Here is an 18161-nt window from a genome sequence, read left to right as displayed (position 1 = left end):
CGGTATGAAGCGAGCTGCAGCAGCAGTGACAGCCCTGCGGAACTTACGTTCACCGAGATGGACGTCGGTTGGTGTGGGGAGCGCTGTGAAGGTGTTTTCGGTAAACTCCGCGTAACCTTTCCAATCAGCTTTAGAAAAATTGATATAGGTCCGGTGTTTGGCGGAGGCAAAGTCGGTTGGTTTATCTATCGAGATGACTATGGGTAGGTGGTCTGATGCTAAAGTCAGCATAGGTCGCCATGTTATGCTGTTTATCAGACCAGCGCTGACTATGGTGATGTCTGGCGAGCTACTGCAGTTACCCATAATCCTGGTGGGTGCGTCGTCGTTCATTGTGCAGAATGTCGAATCGTCTATCTGCTCAGCCAAGTCTGTTCCCCTACGATCGTTTGACAGGCTTGAGTGCCAAAGATCGTGGTGCGCATTAAAGTCACCTACTACCATACGGTTTTCACCTCTGAGGAGCGCACCTATATCAGGGTGATATCCTGCCGGGCAGCAGGTGACAGGGGGTATGTATATGTTAAATATTTCGAGCTCGACATCGCCTGACCGGATAGCGATGCCCTGACATTCTAGGATGGTATCCCTGCGGTCGATGTCTGCTTCGATTAGACGATACTGCACGGTGTGGTGCGTGATGAACGCTAAGCCACTACCATTATCTCGCTCGCGATCTCGACGGTGCACGTTGTACCCGGTGCACGTTGTACCCGTGCAACTTCGTCTCTTGGACCGCAGCTATCAATATACCATGCCGACACATGAAGACGGTTATCTCCTCAATCTTGCTCTGTAGCCCGTTACAGTTAAATCGAAGGAGCTTCATGTGGTTCGGGAGACGTGTCGTGAAGTGGGGTGTAAGTGATGTGTGTGTTCTTACCGCCGTTGGCTGTGTGCGCTGCTGTGATGGTTGCCGCCCTGTGGTGGTGGCGGGAGGCGTCGCAGTTGGGGTCTGCGACCGAGCAGCGCAGCACGGGCCCTCGAAGTTCCCAGTCCAAACTCGCGTGGTACGCAGACCTGAGCATGCCCTAAAGTGGTACCAGCCAAGGCAAGTGTTGCACTTTACTGATGTCACATTACGGAATATCCTGGTCTGACATACCGTGCAGATTGTAGGGGGAACCAGGAGTTGTTGGCGGCGGCGTGTGGGTGGTGGTGCGGTTGTGTGTGTTATGTGGTCTGTCGTGGCTGTGGTATGGTCTGTGGTGTTATTATGTTGTTGTGTTGTGGTGACTGTGTGAGGCTGCTCGGGTGGACTGAGGTTGGCCGTGGAGGCTGCTCTGTTTGAGTAACAGGGGGCCACGTACGACGTGGTCCACTGTCGATGTGTCCGTAGTCCTGAGCAGACTCTAAGGTGACTCCACCCCTCGCAGGCATTACACTTAACAGAGGTGGAGTTGTGGTGTAGTCGTCTCCGGCATACGCAGCAGGTGTAGATTTCTGGCCCTGGGTTTGACTCGATGCCAGCCCTGAGTAGAAGAATACGTAGTGAATGTAGCCCTACGGACGAACAACTTCTGAGATACTTCGCCGACCTAAACGGGGTTAGATCGCCGAAACAACAGCCCTTGGTCGGGTAAAACCCGAGTCATTCCGGTACGTAGAACCGGCTGTCGTGGGAATGGCGGTTCTTGGAGTATTCGAGAGAAAGATTTTGCGGAAGGTTTAGGGGTCTTTACGCTTTAGCGACCGCAGACGATGGAACGATGAGCTGTATAAGCTTTACAACGACATGGACATATGTAATGCAGCGAACTAAATTACAGCGGCTCTGCTGGCTTAGCCATGTTGTTCGAATGAACACCGACGATCCAGCCCTGAAAGCCTACAACTCAGAATCAGCTGATGATAGTAGAGGAAAAGGGAGGTCCAACTGCGATAGAAAGACCAAGGATTTGGCTTCACTTCACATCCCGAATTTGCGTAAGTTGACACAGAAGAGAAACAACTGGCGTACTTTGTTGAACTCGGCTAAAATCGCTTAGGCGGTTACAGCTTCAAAAGAGAAGTATATATTTCTTATATAATAAGGAATACTTTTGCCAAAAACAAACCCTCTAGGTGGCGCTGGGGTCAAGATATCTAGAAACTCAATATTTATGGTCTGCTTTAGCTCTATTTTTATGTTATACGAAATTAGTTTTTAGATGGATAACTGAAGGATGGGATTAAGTATGCATACAAAAAAGCGCACGCCCACATATACCACCACACCCCTATTATTCTTGCCCTAAGTGCTCTGCTCGTCAGTCGTTTCAACCTAAACTAATAACTTTTTACTTTACAAACCGTTTTACTTTTCAACACTATTTATATGCAGAAAGGTACCGATAAGATTTCAAAATACGCAGGATAGTTTTGATTCCAGCCAATAGCAAAACTGATGCCTAATTCCAAACTACACGTAGGAAAAAATAGTATTTTCGTGTTGTCAATACACACTAGGCCGGACCAGAAAAAATGTTCGCCACCAATGAGCCTAAAGTACTTTTCCAAGGAAATTACGAGAAAAAATGTTATTTTTTGGACTTCCTAAAGGCAGTGTCACACGACTGGTATCTACATTTGTAAATATTTGTCCATTTGTTTATATCCATATTATTATAATTGAAGTGGGCCCCACTGCTGCAACTAATGAACACTCACTTTGAAATAATAGTTTTTGATGTATACCCGTTCTAGCTGCCAGACAATGTCTGATATCAGACAAGTCGCACAAATGTCTGAATTAAAAGTTGACTATTTAAACAAGTCTTACAGGTTTCGTATAGATTTTTGGGCGAAGTTTCTGGAGAATTTTATTTATTTCCTTATCCGACATGTCTGATGGAATTATGTCCGATTTCGGACAGACACGTCTGATTATTCTTATTTTGTATGATATTTTGGTCAGACATCTGTTAGATATCCGTTAGAATCGTCGGTAAATAAGTCAGAATTTCCCACGACGTGTCGGTTAGACTTCCTGTCAACCTCTCCACACGCTTCTCTGACCGATATCGGCCAGAAATCATAAAGATTTCAGACTTTTTTGCCGACGAGTATGACGGATATCTAACAGAATTCGGGAAATTTTGCTAGCTGGGTAAACATCTTAGCTTTGCGTTAACCCAGCAGGAAATTGGTAACTTCTTCTTGTGACCCCCCATCAGAAATTCTGTAATTGCAAGACTATTTCGGGACTTGTTTTGTATCATTTTGGGACCTGTTGAAAATCATTTCGGAGCTGGTTCACAACTATTTGAGGACAATTTTGAGATTACATTTTGCGACTAGTTCGGGATCATTTTGGGACTACTTCATGACTATTTAAGGGACATTTTGAGACTAGTTTGGAATCATTTAGGAACTAATAAGGAACCGTTTCGGAAGCGTATCAACGACTTGTTCGAGACCATTTCGGGACATGTTCCAAACTTTTTCGACCGTCTCGGGGCGTTTTCAGGGCCTGTTCACGATTATTTCAGTACCATTTCGGAGCTATTTCTGCACCATTACAAAACTAGCCACGAAATGATCCTGAAATATTCCTGAACTATTCCCGAAGTGGTTATGAAAAGGTCATGTACTGGTCCCGAAAAAGGAAATGAAATTAATGTTTAATTTCCGAGCTTACCTATTTTGTGCGTCCTTGAATCCCCTATTGCTTTGCCAAGTACTCACGCCTGCCATAGTAGTTCGGCATCAAAGGTCGAATAATACAGAATAACCGCTTGTTGGACTTCTCTAAGTGCCTGGTATAAACGCCAGCTGACAATTGTCGTCTGATTTGAAACTTTTACGGTATACCACACACAATTTCACTACATTATTCTTACCTTCTTTCTCGCTTCATAACAGAAAAATTATTTAAATAAAACCAACTATTTATTACGCTTTTAAATATCTTTTCAAGAAATTAATTTTTATTTTACGCGCAACGGCAATGGTGACGTCGCCATTTAATGCTAAAGATAGCTTACAATTAACACTTCTATTTGTATGTAATGTATGTATGTTTGTATTTTTTTTATATATATATATACTTGTATGCATGTATGTATGTACGTACTCATATATGTAAAAATTGTATTAAATCAAATATAGGCCATCGTATATTACGCATATATTTTAATTATATTTTTATGATTTATACTTTTTTAATTTTTATTTTCCTCAATCTTAGCTTCAAACTAATTCTTACTTAAAAAAATCGTATTTTTAACGCCTTTTTTTGTTTCATTTTGTTGTTTTGTTTCGTTTAGCTTTTCTTCTGCTTGCTTTTGTTGGTATACTTAAACAAATTGACAATATTGGATTATTGAAGAAGGCCGGAATTTCAACCAACATTTCCCTTTTTCGCTTGCTTCTTTGTTTTTCTTCACTTGCATATGTATGTATGTATGTATATCGTATATCGTAAATTTAAATTGTTGCGAATTTCAGCTACATATAGACATATACACACTAGAGTTGATAAATACAGATACGAAGACAAGAACAAAAATAGAATTTTAATAATAATGAAAGGATATAAATATAGACGGTTCCTCCTTCTTTTGTAACAGAGTTATGAAATACAAAAATAATAATAATAATTACAAAGAAATGTAACAATAACTGATTGTGAGAGTATTTCTATTATAATTCGGTAATAACTAAACATAATAAAGGAATCATTTAATAATGTCTACCTCAACTTATGGTGAGGTAAATGATATAAGCAGAAAATGCTATCTTAAGTAAGACCTTTTTGTTTTCTTCATACACACGCACACACACAAAACAACTAATTAAAATTCGATTCATGAACTACGCCAAACATATAAGAAGCTGCTACATCGGCGGCAGCAATTTCAGCGACAGCAATAGCAACATCAACAGCTTGAAAAGTAAAATGTGGCTACTGCAACCTTGGCTGACTTCTTTTCTCGTTTGTTTGCTTGCTCGCCACATTCACCGTACAGTACATACCACACGCCATTGATGCTATAATTTAGCTGCTCTTATCGTTTAAGCGTACATTTTGCTCTTGTTGTCGCTTAAAACGTTGCTCCTTACGCCAAGCATCGATACGTTCCTTCAGTTCAATATTTGGCACGAGCATATCTTCGGTCAATGGCTGACGATTGAACGGATCAGTGTTACTGTTCAACAAATGCCTTGTTATAATAGCACGATCCATAATCGTGCCCGATGGCAGCATTACCGGATCCGACATGAGCGTATCCATTAGAGGATCTTTGAATTCGTCGGGCGCATCGGCGCACTCATCTTCGGCTAGCTGATTTGCAACTGCAAAATAGTAGTAGTAAAAGTAATGAAAATCTTATACAGAAATATCCAAAAAAAAAACAAGGAAAAGAAACAATGCCGCCAACAACTTACCATAAATATCATGGGCTCTACTAATCAATGACCTGAATTTTTCCACCTCAGTTGTGGAACGTATACCCAAACGTTCTATGCGACTGGCAGCATCGTCAAATAAATGCTTCTGAAATGAACGCTCATCGGCGGCTAATGCCTGCGCAAATCTATCACAGTCCAGATGTAGATATATATCAAAAATTTCGCCTAGCAGCCGACGTGGTTCCCAACCATATTTAGCTGGATTGCGTACTTTTAGATCATTGCACTTGGGCCCACACAATTGTTGTAAATTGAAATTTAACATTGAACTGAGACGATCGATTATTTCGTCGCGCATGAATGGCTCTTTAATGTCATTCTGAAAATTAAAAACAAAAATTTATTAAAAATGTATGCATATGTATTTGATTAGCTTGTAGGCTTGCGGTTAATATACATACAAGTACATATCAGTTATAAACATTAAATGCAATCTTAAGACTGGTTTTCACTATGTCATAGTTTGACAAAAAAATTTGGCGACATATTTTGACACAACTTTAACTCCTTTATCCATACCTTTACCGATGATATTATGGGTTAAAAACTGACAGATGGCCGATTTCGCAGCGCATGTACACGACTAAAGACCTAACCTGATCCAAATCAATCTATAAACCGCTTTTTGATTTCATTTGACGACAAATGCCACTGAATTTGACATAGTGAAAACCAGTCTTTAATCTCTTTTAAGTCGTAGGTATATGAAAAATTAGTATTTGAACTGCACCTATCGGAAGAAATATTTACTACAGATCAGTTTTGTTGTTGTTGAACAGCGTATCATGAACGTGTGTAAAAAAAAAATCTGTCAGAACAAGGAAGCAATGAACTGCATATTCCGTCATTTAAAGAAATAAAAATCCAGATTGTAAAGATCGGAAGAAAATCTGTGAAGCAGCGAAAATAATGGTGCTATGTGAAGAATATCTTTCAGAATTTTTCCAGAATTTTCTTTATTTTTCGTACAGAAATTTCTTTACGAGTTCGTGTCAACCACTTCATATAATTTTCTTTGAAAATTCGTAAAAAAAATCGTTACAGAAATGAGATACTCCCAACGATTTCCTTAAGATTTCGGGCATTTTGGTTTGCAGGGCGGTTATGTAACATTAGTTTAAATATCGAACTTACCGTTAAATAATGAAACATTTCCACAGTTTCGCGTGCAAGTGTCAAATAAGAACGACACTGTCGTTCATCAGTATTTAATTGCGAGAGTCTAGTTTGCTGCTGTTCAGAGCTCATTTGCCCCCACGCGCTCTCGTTCATCATCAGCACCTAGAAAACACAATAAGAAAGAGAATTTTATTTTATTTTATCTGCTACTACTTCTACTTCATCATTTCGCAATTTTACCTGTGTTTGATGTATGCGCTTCAAATTTTCTAGGCATTCATCCAACAGGAATGTGGTATCGTTCATGAGCATGTTAATAAATTTCACAAATTGTTTGCCCGAATTCGATTCGGTTATCATTACTTGCCGTAGCACAGGATTTTCCCACATTGATTTAAATAGATGACTTATGTGATATCTGAAAAGCAAATTCATTAGCGAAAACATACAAACATATATTAATTTTATTATTTCTAGATTACTCACCGAATAGTAAATTTATCATAGAACTCAGTACTTTGTCCAGTCGTTTCAATATCTACGTAGAATTTCATTAGCGCGCTGCAAAGCACAGTCTGTGCCAATTCATGATTCCACATCTAAAAACAAAAAACGTGTGAGCAAATGATAAAATAAAAGAAATCAATTACATTGGATTTACTGTGCTTACAGATGTGCTTAATGAATTTTGTGGTCCAAGTGAGAACACAAACAACACTTCAACTAATTTGGCAGTGACATAAGGATTCTTTATGAGATTGGGCACACAGACGCACGTCAACAACCATGTGATTATCGAATGATCGATTGTCTGCCGTATATCATTGAGGGCATGTTGCATGGCGAACAGTATGAATTCGGCAATATCGTCGACATACCACTCGGGCAGTGCAGCAAATGTATCGGTCGGCTTCAATTGTTGCACCGGCACCTTGGCTATGAATGGGCCCTCAATGGCACGTCCCTCAATTTGATATAGTAGATATTCGCAAACAGTCGAATAGAAGTACATGCAAGCTGATAAAAGTTTAGGATCGAGCAAGCATAGTTCACTGCACATTTTGGACCTAATTAAAATATATATTTTTCGTTAATTGATATATGCATATAAAAACGAAAAGAAAATCCTTGACAGGCGAAGATTATGATGTATTTGGAACGCATTTCCTTCGTCCTTGTTCCAATTGATTTCGAAACCAACCCTTTTTATGTTATGTAAAGTCACGTTTGTTTCTTCTCTGAACTCATCAAATGCATAATATACCTGCGTTCCACCTACATACATATATACACACATTCACTCCACTTACCTGGTCAACTTTTTCAATTGCTTATGCCAACGTTCACGAAACTGTTTATTCCTTTTCGCATATGGTGTATTCTCCCAATGCGATTTGGTGCGATCGATTTCGTCAATGAGTTTTTGCAGTTCTTTAATGGCGCGTGCCTTCTGCCGATAGCGTTGTATGGCTGGCATATAGCCCAAATGATGCGCTTGAAGTGTTAGGAACCAACATTGCGTCTGGAAGTTGGCATTATGTGTGACCGTAGCAAAATTACGTTCAATGAACTGTTTATATTCGTCGTCAGCGTAACGTAATTTCGTATCGTTCTCAATGGAGATCAACGAGTCTTTATAGAAGGGAAAAGCCGGATCGATGCGATCCAATTTGATTTTCACCGACAGCTGTTGCAATACGCTCATTAGATTTATGACGAAACCATCGCGTGCAAGCAATTTTTCATCGCAAGCGAGCTGTGCACGACGCTCGTTGTAGCGCAGTATTTTGCCAATGTAGTCAAGCGTTTTAGGGCGGCTATTTACGTTGACGAGCAACGAGTGAAAGACTGTATGCATTGACGTGCGCATTGATTGCATTTCCTAAGCGAAAAAAATATATCCAAAATTATTGAAAATCTTGTACAAACATTGTTTAATATTGTAATTCTCACCCAACGAAAGTGGTACATGCTATACACAATGACATTGCTTTTGCCATGCGCCTCTGCGAATTTCACATTTTCCTCGGCGAACAGCGAGACGGACAAGAATGGCCCTAAATAGCTGCATTTCACTATTTCTCGGCCTGGTATTTTCGTACACATTTCAGGAAGGAAATTTACTTGCGCAGCAATTAAATCACATATCGGCCGTGACGAACCAACTTTAATGGTGACCAATTTAGATAACAAATCAATTTGCTGTGTATTTATATTGGCTGTACAAATATTGCGTTGCATGCCAATGAAGAGACCACGCAAAAGTTGTGTAAAGATTTGTTGAAAGTCTTCAAATTGGTTGTAGGCGGTAGCCACCAAATCATACAAGAATCCATCGGGTATGCGACCTTGGTAGAGCATTTCCAGCAAGGCTGATTGATCTAATATATAATTCGAATTTTCATAGATGCGATCGGTGAGCACAAGTATTGTGGTGCGCATTACGGCGTCATATACTTGTTGTAGTATGCTTTGAATTTTCGTTGCCGCCTCAATTGGATCATTGCTGCTGCTAACATTATTATCAGTTAAGTATTGTTGACGTAGCCGATGACAATTTACCAAGTATAAGACGACATCTTGTTTGACCACAGTGCCGCGCATTGTGGCAGACGTTGGTACTGGATAGGTGGTGCAATCCAAATTAGCAGCAGTTGAGGTAGTCGCTGCTGTTATAAGTGGCAATAAAAAAGAATATAAAATTTGAAATGTAACTTTTTTTCTTACGCAAGTATTCAAAAACCTACCCTGTGATGATGTGGGTTGTTCATCGTCGCGTGTACTACTACTGCCGCCACCGCTCATTGCATTTTCTGAAAAGAAAATTGATGGTCGCGTGCCACCTGCGCTGCCTGGCGCTGCATTTGCCAATATTTCTTGTACTTCCGTGTCATCGCTTTTAATCTTTTTCGGAGTTGAATAAGTGGGATTCGCTGATGATGCTGCCGATGTTGTAGACGTAGACGTCGCCAATGCAGATGCAGCGGCAGATTTCGATGAAGTCGCTTTATTATTGTCACTGGAACTTACAGCTATTGCTGAGCTACTAGCACTCGTAGACGGAATATCGGCCTCGTTGGTAGCCGCTGCAACGCTTCCGCCGCTAGCCCCCTCTGTTGAATCATGCTCTTCTTTATACAACTTTAGCACACACTCTAGCAGTAGATCATGTATGATCGTTTCAAAATCAAAACGCATATGTGGATATTGTTCAAGAAAATTGGCAGTACGCGGGCATATCATTGAGCCGACACTATGTTCATTCCATGCAGCATTGAATATTTTCGAAATCATGCCCTCAATGCGTTCATCTAACGACTGTTCCGGCTGCTTACGTTCGTTAATCGTGTTTGTAATCTCTGTCGTCTCCATACATTCAACGACACTGCTGTCAGCTGTTTCGTTGCTATAATTGCCGAGTTCTGCTTTTATAGCACATTCTGTTGGAGGTGTGAATACAGACGAGGTTGATGAAGCAGCGGTCAGCACTAATGGGCATTTAGCTATATCCATGGGTTGAGTAGGTGTTGTATTTAGTGAATTCATTTCGACGTCAACGTCCATTTTCGTAGATTCCGAAGGGGGTAGCATGTTTTCTGATGAATTAGAAGCCTCCGCTGTGAGTTGGGTGCGCAACAAGCGTGAATCCTTAGTAGCATAGTTGGGACAGCGGGGTGCTAAAAGTTAGTGTAAACGGTAAAAATGGATAAAGTTTAAAATAATAGAAAATAATAGCCCCTTCAAATAGCCAACACTAAGCGAGAGGCGAAATGAACGAAATGAATGGAGGCTAATATAAAATATTGGCCCGAAGATATAGTTGTAAGCCAAAAAACCTTCTAGTTCAAGTGTGGAGTAGAATTGAAATATTAAATTTTAGTCAAATATTGAATAATTAAATCCAATACATACAAACAATAGATAATTAATTTGAGCCCAGCGCAAATCAGTTTAACCCAAACACAAATCAATTTAAACTCGACGTAAGTGCAATTTAACTAATGACAAATGCAATTTAACTAAACGCAACAAACTCAAACAAATTAAACCGAACACAAATCTATTTAACTTAAAAGAAAATTAAATAAATTAAAAAGGAGGATCCAATATAACAAGACACGTTGTTCCTTGAAATATTATAATTTTCAGTACTAGGCAATTTGGCTTGCAACTCAGATTTCTTAAATGGGGTCTTCCTGAAATGATAAAAAAAATGTATCGCGAAGTGTTTTTACATTGGAGAACCTGCTTCCGGCCTATTTTAATCAAAAAGTCTGTTAAAAAACGTATTGCTTCAGAATGCCATCCTGCTTGTTTCCAAGATAAAAAAAAAAAAACGGAATACTGTAATTATTATCGAAGCGCGATCTTGTATGATGTCAACTATTTATATTTTTTAATTGGAATGACGTTTTATTCAAAATACATTTCAAAATACATTTTTAAATACATACTATGTACATACCTAAGCCCTTCTCATTATCATCCGCTGACACTGGTGTTGTCGGAATTGTAGTGGAGCTTGAGCTGCTCTCTATTGTTGTAGTTGCGGTACTGCTGGGCGTATTTACTTTTGGGGTATTAGCTACCGCTAATGTACGCAATCTTCGAGCGCGTATCTGTAAAGAAATTCAGTTATTTGTCACTTTAATTCAAACATATATTAGTTAATGTTTTACCTCTTCCGGCGTTAATTCATTCATCTTGTTATTTTGCTCCTCAGCTGATGACATGTCAGACCACTGAAGCTACTCACTTGGCTAGCCTGTTTAAGAGTTTCTTTTATTTAGTACAATATATTAAAATGTTTTCAAGAAACTATAGATATGTATGTATGTACAGCTTCTTTCTTTTTCCAATACGTTTGGTTTGCTTCCTCCACTGACTTGCCACTTTTGTCGACGTCGTCACTGTCAAGGTAAAGCGTTGGTTGCGTTTGTTCTACTGGCTATTGTCTCACATCCACAAAATTTCTTTTATTTACAAATTTTCCTTTTCTGCGCTATGTCTGAGGAAATTACGCGTGCAAATGTAGAATCTTTACAACGCTATTCACTGCTTTGTCGGTATTTCAGCTTTTGACGCTGTCCGATTTTATACTGTCGTGCTATGGTGCGTTGGTAGAGAGGTGTCGGTTGAAATGGTGACTGCGGAATTCGTTGCTGCGTTGTTGTGGGTGAACGAACTGCATGAAAATACATGGAATATAGTATGTATGTATATGGCATTAAAATTCTGTCTAGTTTTTTTTTTATTTTAAAGAAGACTTTTGCAGGAAATTAACGCGTGCGAATAAGTAATTGAGACAAAACGCCGATTAGCCGTTTAAAGGCCAAATGTCAAAAGCTCATTTATGAGTCTGCGTTAGAAAAAAAAAATAAGAAATAGCGGGATTTATTTTCCTACCTTGTATTTACTAAAAATTGGTCTGTGGCATGGCAAACGGCGCAGTCGGATGATTAGCGGATGATTTTCGCAACAAATTTTCAGGAAAACAATAAAACTGTTGATGCTCCGCAAGCGACGCGAAACAAAAACAGCCTAATTCTAAAGCTATACTAGCTAGTATATAGCTATAAAACTAGTTTAAAGCTAAACGACCCGTGTGCAGACTGATTAAAGAGTATTTTTCTAGTTTAAGAAGATGGTGATGAAAAAGAAATTTTGGCGCACGTTAGATATGTACATATGTATATATATGGTTTGAAAACTGTTATATGGAATAATAAGGTAGTGTCAAAATATTTCTTCACGCTCTAATTACTTCACCTGGTATAATTCTACCATGCCTACATTCTACTACGAATAAGTAAATAGAAAAAAATGTGATATCATTAAAACGCCTAATAGACATGTGACATATGCTTGTATATTAAAGCCAATAATAATAATATTCTTTTACCATCACCTCTATAATTGTGGTTTTGGCCATCGAATGCATGTACTTGCCTACTTTGATGCAGATCCTGCACTGCATTATACTATTTTTAGAAATCAATAAAAGTGATGAGCATTAAAGTCACCCTGTGGTAGTGGCAGTCAAATATAAATAAATATAGGCGTACGATGTGTACGCAAACAAATCTATAAGCATACATACATATGTACGTACATTTATGTATATACAAACATATAGTATATAAATATTCATGTATATATGTAAGTAGAAAGGTAACAATGAATGGGGAGGTATTTGCTTCACCAATTTTCTATAAAGTTTATTTTAAAACACATAAGGGAAATCAGCCAAAGGACAAAATCAGCTGAGAAAAAATATTGCAAACTGCAATCATAGGCAGTATGTATGATGTGCGCAGGTAGATAAGCCAGGGACGGTCAAGTGCACCATCAACGATTTTGTTGGAATTTACTCGAAAACAATGGTGATGGAGCGTGCCAAGTTCCTCGAAAGCATCGATATACATACATATGCACATATTTTATCATGTGTATATGGCTTATTTGTTAGTCCATAAACAAAGCTAATGAAAAAGTAGCTAGGATGGAATAATATAAAACATTCCTACCGAAATAAACAAAAGTATGGACAGAAAACAAAATCTATTGGTATATCTATATATATTTATTGGATACGTGTATGTACATATATACAAATGAATGCACACATTCCCACTGGGAAAAGAGGTAAGCACCTTACGGGGTAAGCCATGTTTTCTTCTAGTTTTTAGTATTAAAATTGTCATCATGACCAATGTCATCTACTAGTAAAGCACAAAATGATCACCTCCGACGACACATTACGTAGTCAGTTGATAAATAACGTGTCGCCGAAGTTATTTCCAAGCGCCGGATACATATGTATGTTGAGCAAGCAAGTCGTTTTTACATGCCGCTCTCGGAATTTCTGTTTAGAAATGTTGAAGCTAATAAATAATTGTTAAAAAGTGTACCATATATATGCGAGATAGTGACTCTACAAATTGACTAAGAAAATGTTGTGAAAAAATCTGGGAAATATTACTTAAATGTCATATTTAATAATTTTTCCAAAATACATAAGCGAATAGAGACGCATACATACATATGCATACGTGTTTACCGCGAAAAATAAAAACACAGTGCGAAAAGTGAAGACATAATGTCAGATAACGACAAGTGTGTGAAGTGTAAAGTCCCAATAAGAGGGGAAACAGGTGTCAGATGTATGGGTGTGTGTGGGAAGGCATATCACACTGCACCAAGATGCTCTGGCTTAGATAACTTCCAGTATGGGGTAATAGGAACGCACCCAATGTTGAAATTTATTTGTGATGAGTGCATTACATATATACAAAATGTTGATATGGTAGTGCGAGACATGCAAGAAAGTGTAAACAAGAACAGTATGTATTTGAAGGAGTACAAAAATGAATTTGAAGAAGCATTGAATACGAACCAGCGGGAATTGAGAGAGTTAATGAAGGCGATGGAGGTGAAATATAATGAACGATTAGCGACCCTAAAAATGCACCAGGAAATGTATGTAAGAAATGCAGCAGAAATAAAGAAAGTGCGAGAGGTAGTGGAACAAATGAAAAGCACAGCTGATGTAGCTGGGAAGGAAAATGAAAAGCTATGCGGGGAAATAAAAACATTGGGGAAAGAAATAAAAGATAGTGCAACACAACAACAAACGTCATTTGCAAATATGGTGAAAACAAATATGAATAAAAATGCTGGTAGAGACGTGCCGGAATTTAAGAAACGTGCGCCTATTGTTGTGAAACCAAGAACCAAACAAACGAGTGAAAAAACAAAGCAGGATTTAAATAATAAAATTAACCCTAACGAGCTGAAAATTACAGACATTAAGACTGGTCAAAATGGTGTTATGATAATTGAGAGTGTTAATGTGGATGAAAGAGACAAAATCAAAGAAATTATGGATACGAATATTAGTGATGGATACGAAATAAAGATTCCGCGAGATTATAAACCAAAATTGTTTATAACAGGCATGAGCCTTGGAAAGTGTAATGACGAACTAATCGAGTGTTTAAAGAAGCAAAACCAATGTCTAGAAAAGGGTGAAGTTAAAATTATTAGGCAGTATAATGTGAAAAATAAAAATAATAGTTATTATAATGCAATAATAGAGGTGGATGAAGAAAGTTTTAATAACACTCTGAAATGTGATAAACTGAATATAGGTTGGGAAAGATGTAAAGTCTATGATGGTGTTGATGTGACAACGTGCTTTAAATGTAAAGGGTACAACCACAAAGCTGCTGAGTGCAAGAACGATGAAGTGTGCGCCAAATGCTTGGGAAACCACAAATCCACCGGATGTGTTAATCCACCGATAAACAAGTGCATAAACTGTATAAAGTCAAATGAAAAGCTCAAACTAGGGCTAGATATCAATCATCAGTGCAAGAGTAGGCAATGTCCGGTCTACTTGAAGCATTTAAATGCTAAAAAGCAAAGGCTAGGATATTAGCAACAAATGTGCAGGTTACAGGCAAAACCAACGGAGATAAGGGGAAGAAAACGAAGGGAAAATCTGCACACAAACAACATTCTAAATTGCATATATCTAAACGTGAACAGCATAATATCTAACAAAGGTGAATTAGAAGTGTTGGCGGCAGCACACAAGCCGAGTATTATACTATGCTCTGAGACGTGTACGACGGAAAATGTGGAAGATAGTGAATTAGATATAGCAACATACAAAATGGTTCGATGTGACTCACACTGCAGACACACTGGAGGAGTGATAATATATGTGCATAGCACAATTGACTTCAATATAATTTATAATGCAAGTGTTAATCGAAATATATGGTGCATAATAATAAAAATGAAAAAGGTCGATAAAAAATTTCAAATTGGCGTGCTTTATCACTCGCCTAGCACAAGTGATGCAGATTTTTTGGATTATTTAACAGAAATATTACTTACTAAATATGATAAAAGCAACCATAATATAGTAGTGGGAGATTTTAATATAAATATGAACTACACTTCTACATATAGTACTAAACTGTCCGAGATATTTTCTGTAATGGGAATGTCCCAAAAAGTAGAGTTTAACACAAGAATTACAAATACAACTGAAACTAAAATTGATTTACTGTATTCAAATTCGGAAGAAATAGAATGCAAAAATTTGATGGATTTCAAAATCTCTGACCATGAAACAATACATTTCAGTGTCAAGACGTCGAAATCGTTCAAAATGAGAATGGTGAAGAAAATTACTGCTTGGGACAGATACAGTCGTGAAAGTTTACAAAACATACTAAGATCGTACAATTTCAATTTCTATAATAACTTGCAAATTGATGATAAAGTGGAACTTATAAACAACAACATAGTGCAAGCAATGGAAAGCTTGACTTACGAGAAAGAAGTGTATATAAAGCTGATGAATAAATGGTATGACCATGAACTGGCACAAATGAATAAAAATAAATTTAATATATACAAACATGCTATACAGACTGGAGTGTGGGATGAATACAGAAGTATAAATAAAAAGTACAAAAAACTAATTAAAATAAAAAAAGTTCAATTTATGGAAAATAAAGTAAAAATGAGTGAAAATAACGCTAAAGAAATGTGGAAGCACCTCAAACAGGCGGCTTGTCTTGCAGAGGATAACGATGGTATCAAAAAAGTTGTAATAGATGGTGTACTGGTTGAGAATGATACCGAAGTGGCTAATAAACTGAACCTATTCTTCATAAACAGTGTGATTGAAATAAATAGAAACATACCTTGTTTTGACCTAGTAATGAACAGTAGTCAAACCAACTGTAGTTTTAAATTTTCGTATATAACAACCGCTGAAGTTATAAATATTATAAAAACGTTTAAATACAAAATTGGCGGACGAAAACTGTTATCAGATGGAGTACTGAAAGACTCTATAGAGTATTTAGGGTACTTCTATGCACTTATTATTAATGATAGTGTGGAAAGTGGTATTGTACCAGAACGGTGGAAAACGTCGACAGTGGTACCTGTCAAAAAAGTCAAAAAGACAATACAACCAGAAGAGCTTAGACCAATAAATACCCTACCAAGTGATGCCAAAATATTAGAAGTACATGTCAAGAATCAACTGATGATGTACCTCGAAGAAAATAAAATTTTAGTCCAACAACAATCGGGCTTTAGGGAAAAACATTCGTGTGAGACAGCCCTCAATTTGGTGATAGCTGATTGGAAAGGAGAGCTAAATAATAAGAATGTAGTTGTTTCGGTATTCCTGGACCTCAAAAGGGCATTTGAAACGGTGGATAGAGACATATTACTAAAAAAACTGCAACGAATTGGTATAACTGGTACGGAGCTAGAATGGTTTAGCAGCTACTTGAAGCAGAGAAGGCAACGAACTGTGATAAATACAGCGATATCGGAGGAATTGGAAGTACCCATAGGGTTACCACAAGGGTCGGTTCTGGCACCGATATTGTTCCTAATTTACATTAATGATATTGTCAATGCCGTCGAGGGATGTGAAATTCGACTCTTCGCCGACGATGCATTAATTATGATAAGTGAAAATAATATTAATGTCGCTATATCGAAAATGCAAATGGCACTAAATAATTTATATACATGGCTGTGCGGAAATAGACTCAAACTTAATATTAACAAAACAAAATATATGATTATAACCAGAAGAAACTTTAATGATCTCAACGTTGAATTGAAAATAAATAATGAAAGCATACAAAGAGTAGATAGTATCAAATATTTAGGTATTATAATTGATAATAAACTTAAATTTGAGGAACACATAAAATACACCGTTGCGAAAGTAGCTAAAAAAATTGGGATTATGCAGAGAACATCCAAATATCTACATAAAAAATATAAAATACTTATATATAAATCTATTATTGAGCCACATTTTGTATATTGTCCATCGATATTATTCATAATATCAGATAGTGAAATTGATAAGCTTCAAAAGCTTCAAAACCGGTGTATGCGATTTATACTTAAAAAACGTAGTGATGCCAGAACGGCTGATATGCTGAACAGTTTAAACTGGCTAAGTGTTAAGCAAAAAATTTTCTTTCACTCCATGAAGTTAATTTATAATATAAAGCATGGTAATGTACCTGAATACCTTAGTAAAAATGTATTGTTAGTAGAGCAAACACACAATGTAAATACAAGGAATAAACAAAATTTTAAACTGCCATTGTTTAGAACGGAAATAGATAAACAAAACATTTTCTATAAAGGTCTCAAATGTTTCAATGAACTCCCTATGGATATAAAAACCTGTAATGAAATCTTAGTTTTTAAGAAAAAACTGTATGAATATTGTAAAACCCTAGCTATAAGATAGCAAATTGTTAATGATACTTGAATTAGGCTCTCGTGGCCGTAATAAATACATAATAATAATAATAATAAAAAAACTACTCCGAGCGAATGCTCTGCATTCTACGTAACTCAGTTTGTAAGGCGGCTCAGAAGTATGTCTGACCCTTACCAGCAACTTACACTGCACCAGGCGGTCCTTACCACATCACTGACGAATCTCCCTCACTTTAACAAAGACCTGGCCGCCTTACGTATGTAAGTAGGAATTTAGAATGTACATTTATAACGTAAGTCACGTAGAACGGAGAGCAGTCGCTCGGAGTGGTTCGGGGCTTGGAAATTACTTCGGTGGCACGTTA

General features: G+C 37.7%; 2 protein-coding genes across 7 annotated transcripts in view; one reads left to right on the top strand and one right to left on the bottom strand.

Annotated features, from left to right (window-relative positions):
• Window positions 1–4743: 4743 nt before the first annotated feature.
• The window catches only part of LOC118740776 (ubiquitin conjugation factor E4 B), a 14675-nt gene continuing 1257 nt past the window's right edge, over window positions 4744–18161 (bottom strand). For 2 of the 6 annotated variants that reach the window (XM_036472447.1, XM_036472448.1), the window contains exons 2-12: window positions 11193–11698; window positions 10979–11132; window positions 9261–10190; window positions 8467–9182; window positions 7824–8395; window positions 7175–7580; window positions 7000–7112; window positions 6754–6931; window positions 6529–6675; window positions 5371–5713; window positions 4744–5277 (exon numbers count right to left, since the gene is read on the bottom strand). In XM_036472447.1, the coding sequence (XP_036328340.1) occupies window positions 4979–5277; window positions 5371–5713; window positions 6529–6675; window positions 6754–6931; window positions 7000–7112; window positions 7175–7580; window positions 7824–8395; window positions 8467–9182; window positions 9261–10190; window positions 10979–11132; window positions 11193–11246 (3912 nt within the window). In that variant the 5' untranslated portion in view covers window positions 11247–11698 and the 3' untranslated portion in view covers window positions 4744–4978. The remainder of the gene's footprint in view (window positions 5278–5370; window positions 5714–6528; window positions 6676–6753; window positions 6932–6999; window positions 7113–7174; window positions 7581–7823; window positions 8396–8466; window positions 9183–9260; window positions 10191–10978; window positions 11133–11192; window positions 11699–18161) is intronic. The other 4 variants (XM_036472449.1, XM_036472450.1, XM_036472453.1 and 1 more) reach the window with 4 other exon arrangements.
• On the top strand, window positions 13859–14953 carry LOC118741922. Its single transcript, XM_036473896.1, has one exon. The coding sequence runs from the start codon at window positions 13859–13861 to the stop codon at window positions 14951–14953; it is 1095 nt and encodes a 364-aa protein (XP_036329789.1).

The sequence above is a fragment of the Rhagoletis pomonella genome, unplaced genomic scaffold, assembly GCF_013731165.1.
Source record: "Rhagoletis pomonella isolate Grant_MI unplaced genomic scaffold, Rhpom_1.0 Rhpom_scaffold_00006, whole genome shotgun sequence".
In the NCBI taxonomy this organism is placed as follows: Eukaryota; Metazoa; Arthropoda; class Insecta; order Diptera; family Tephritidae; genus Rhagoletis; species Rhagoletis pomonella.
The sequence above is the reverse complement of the archived record's forward strand: the minus strand, read 5'-3'. Positions and strand labels throughout refer to the sequence as shown.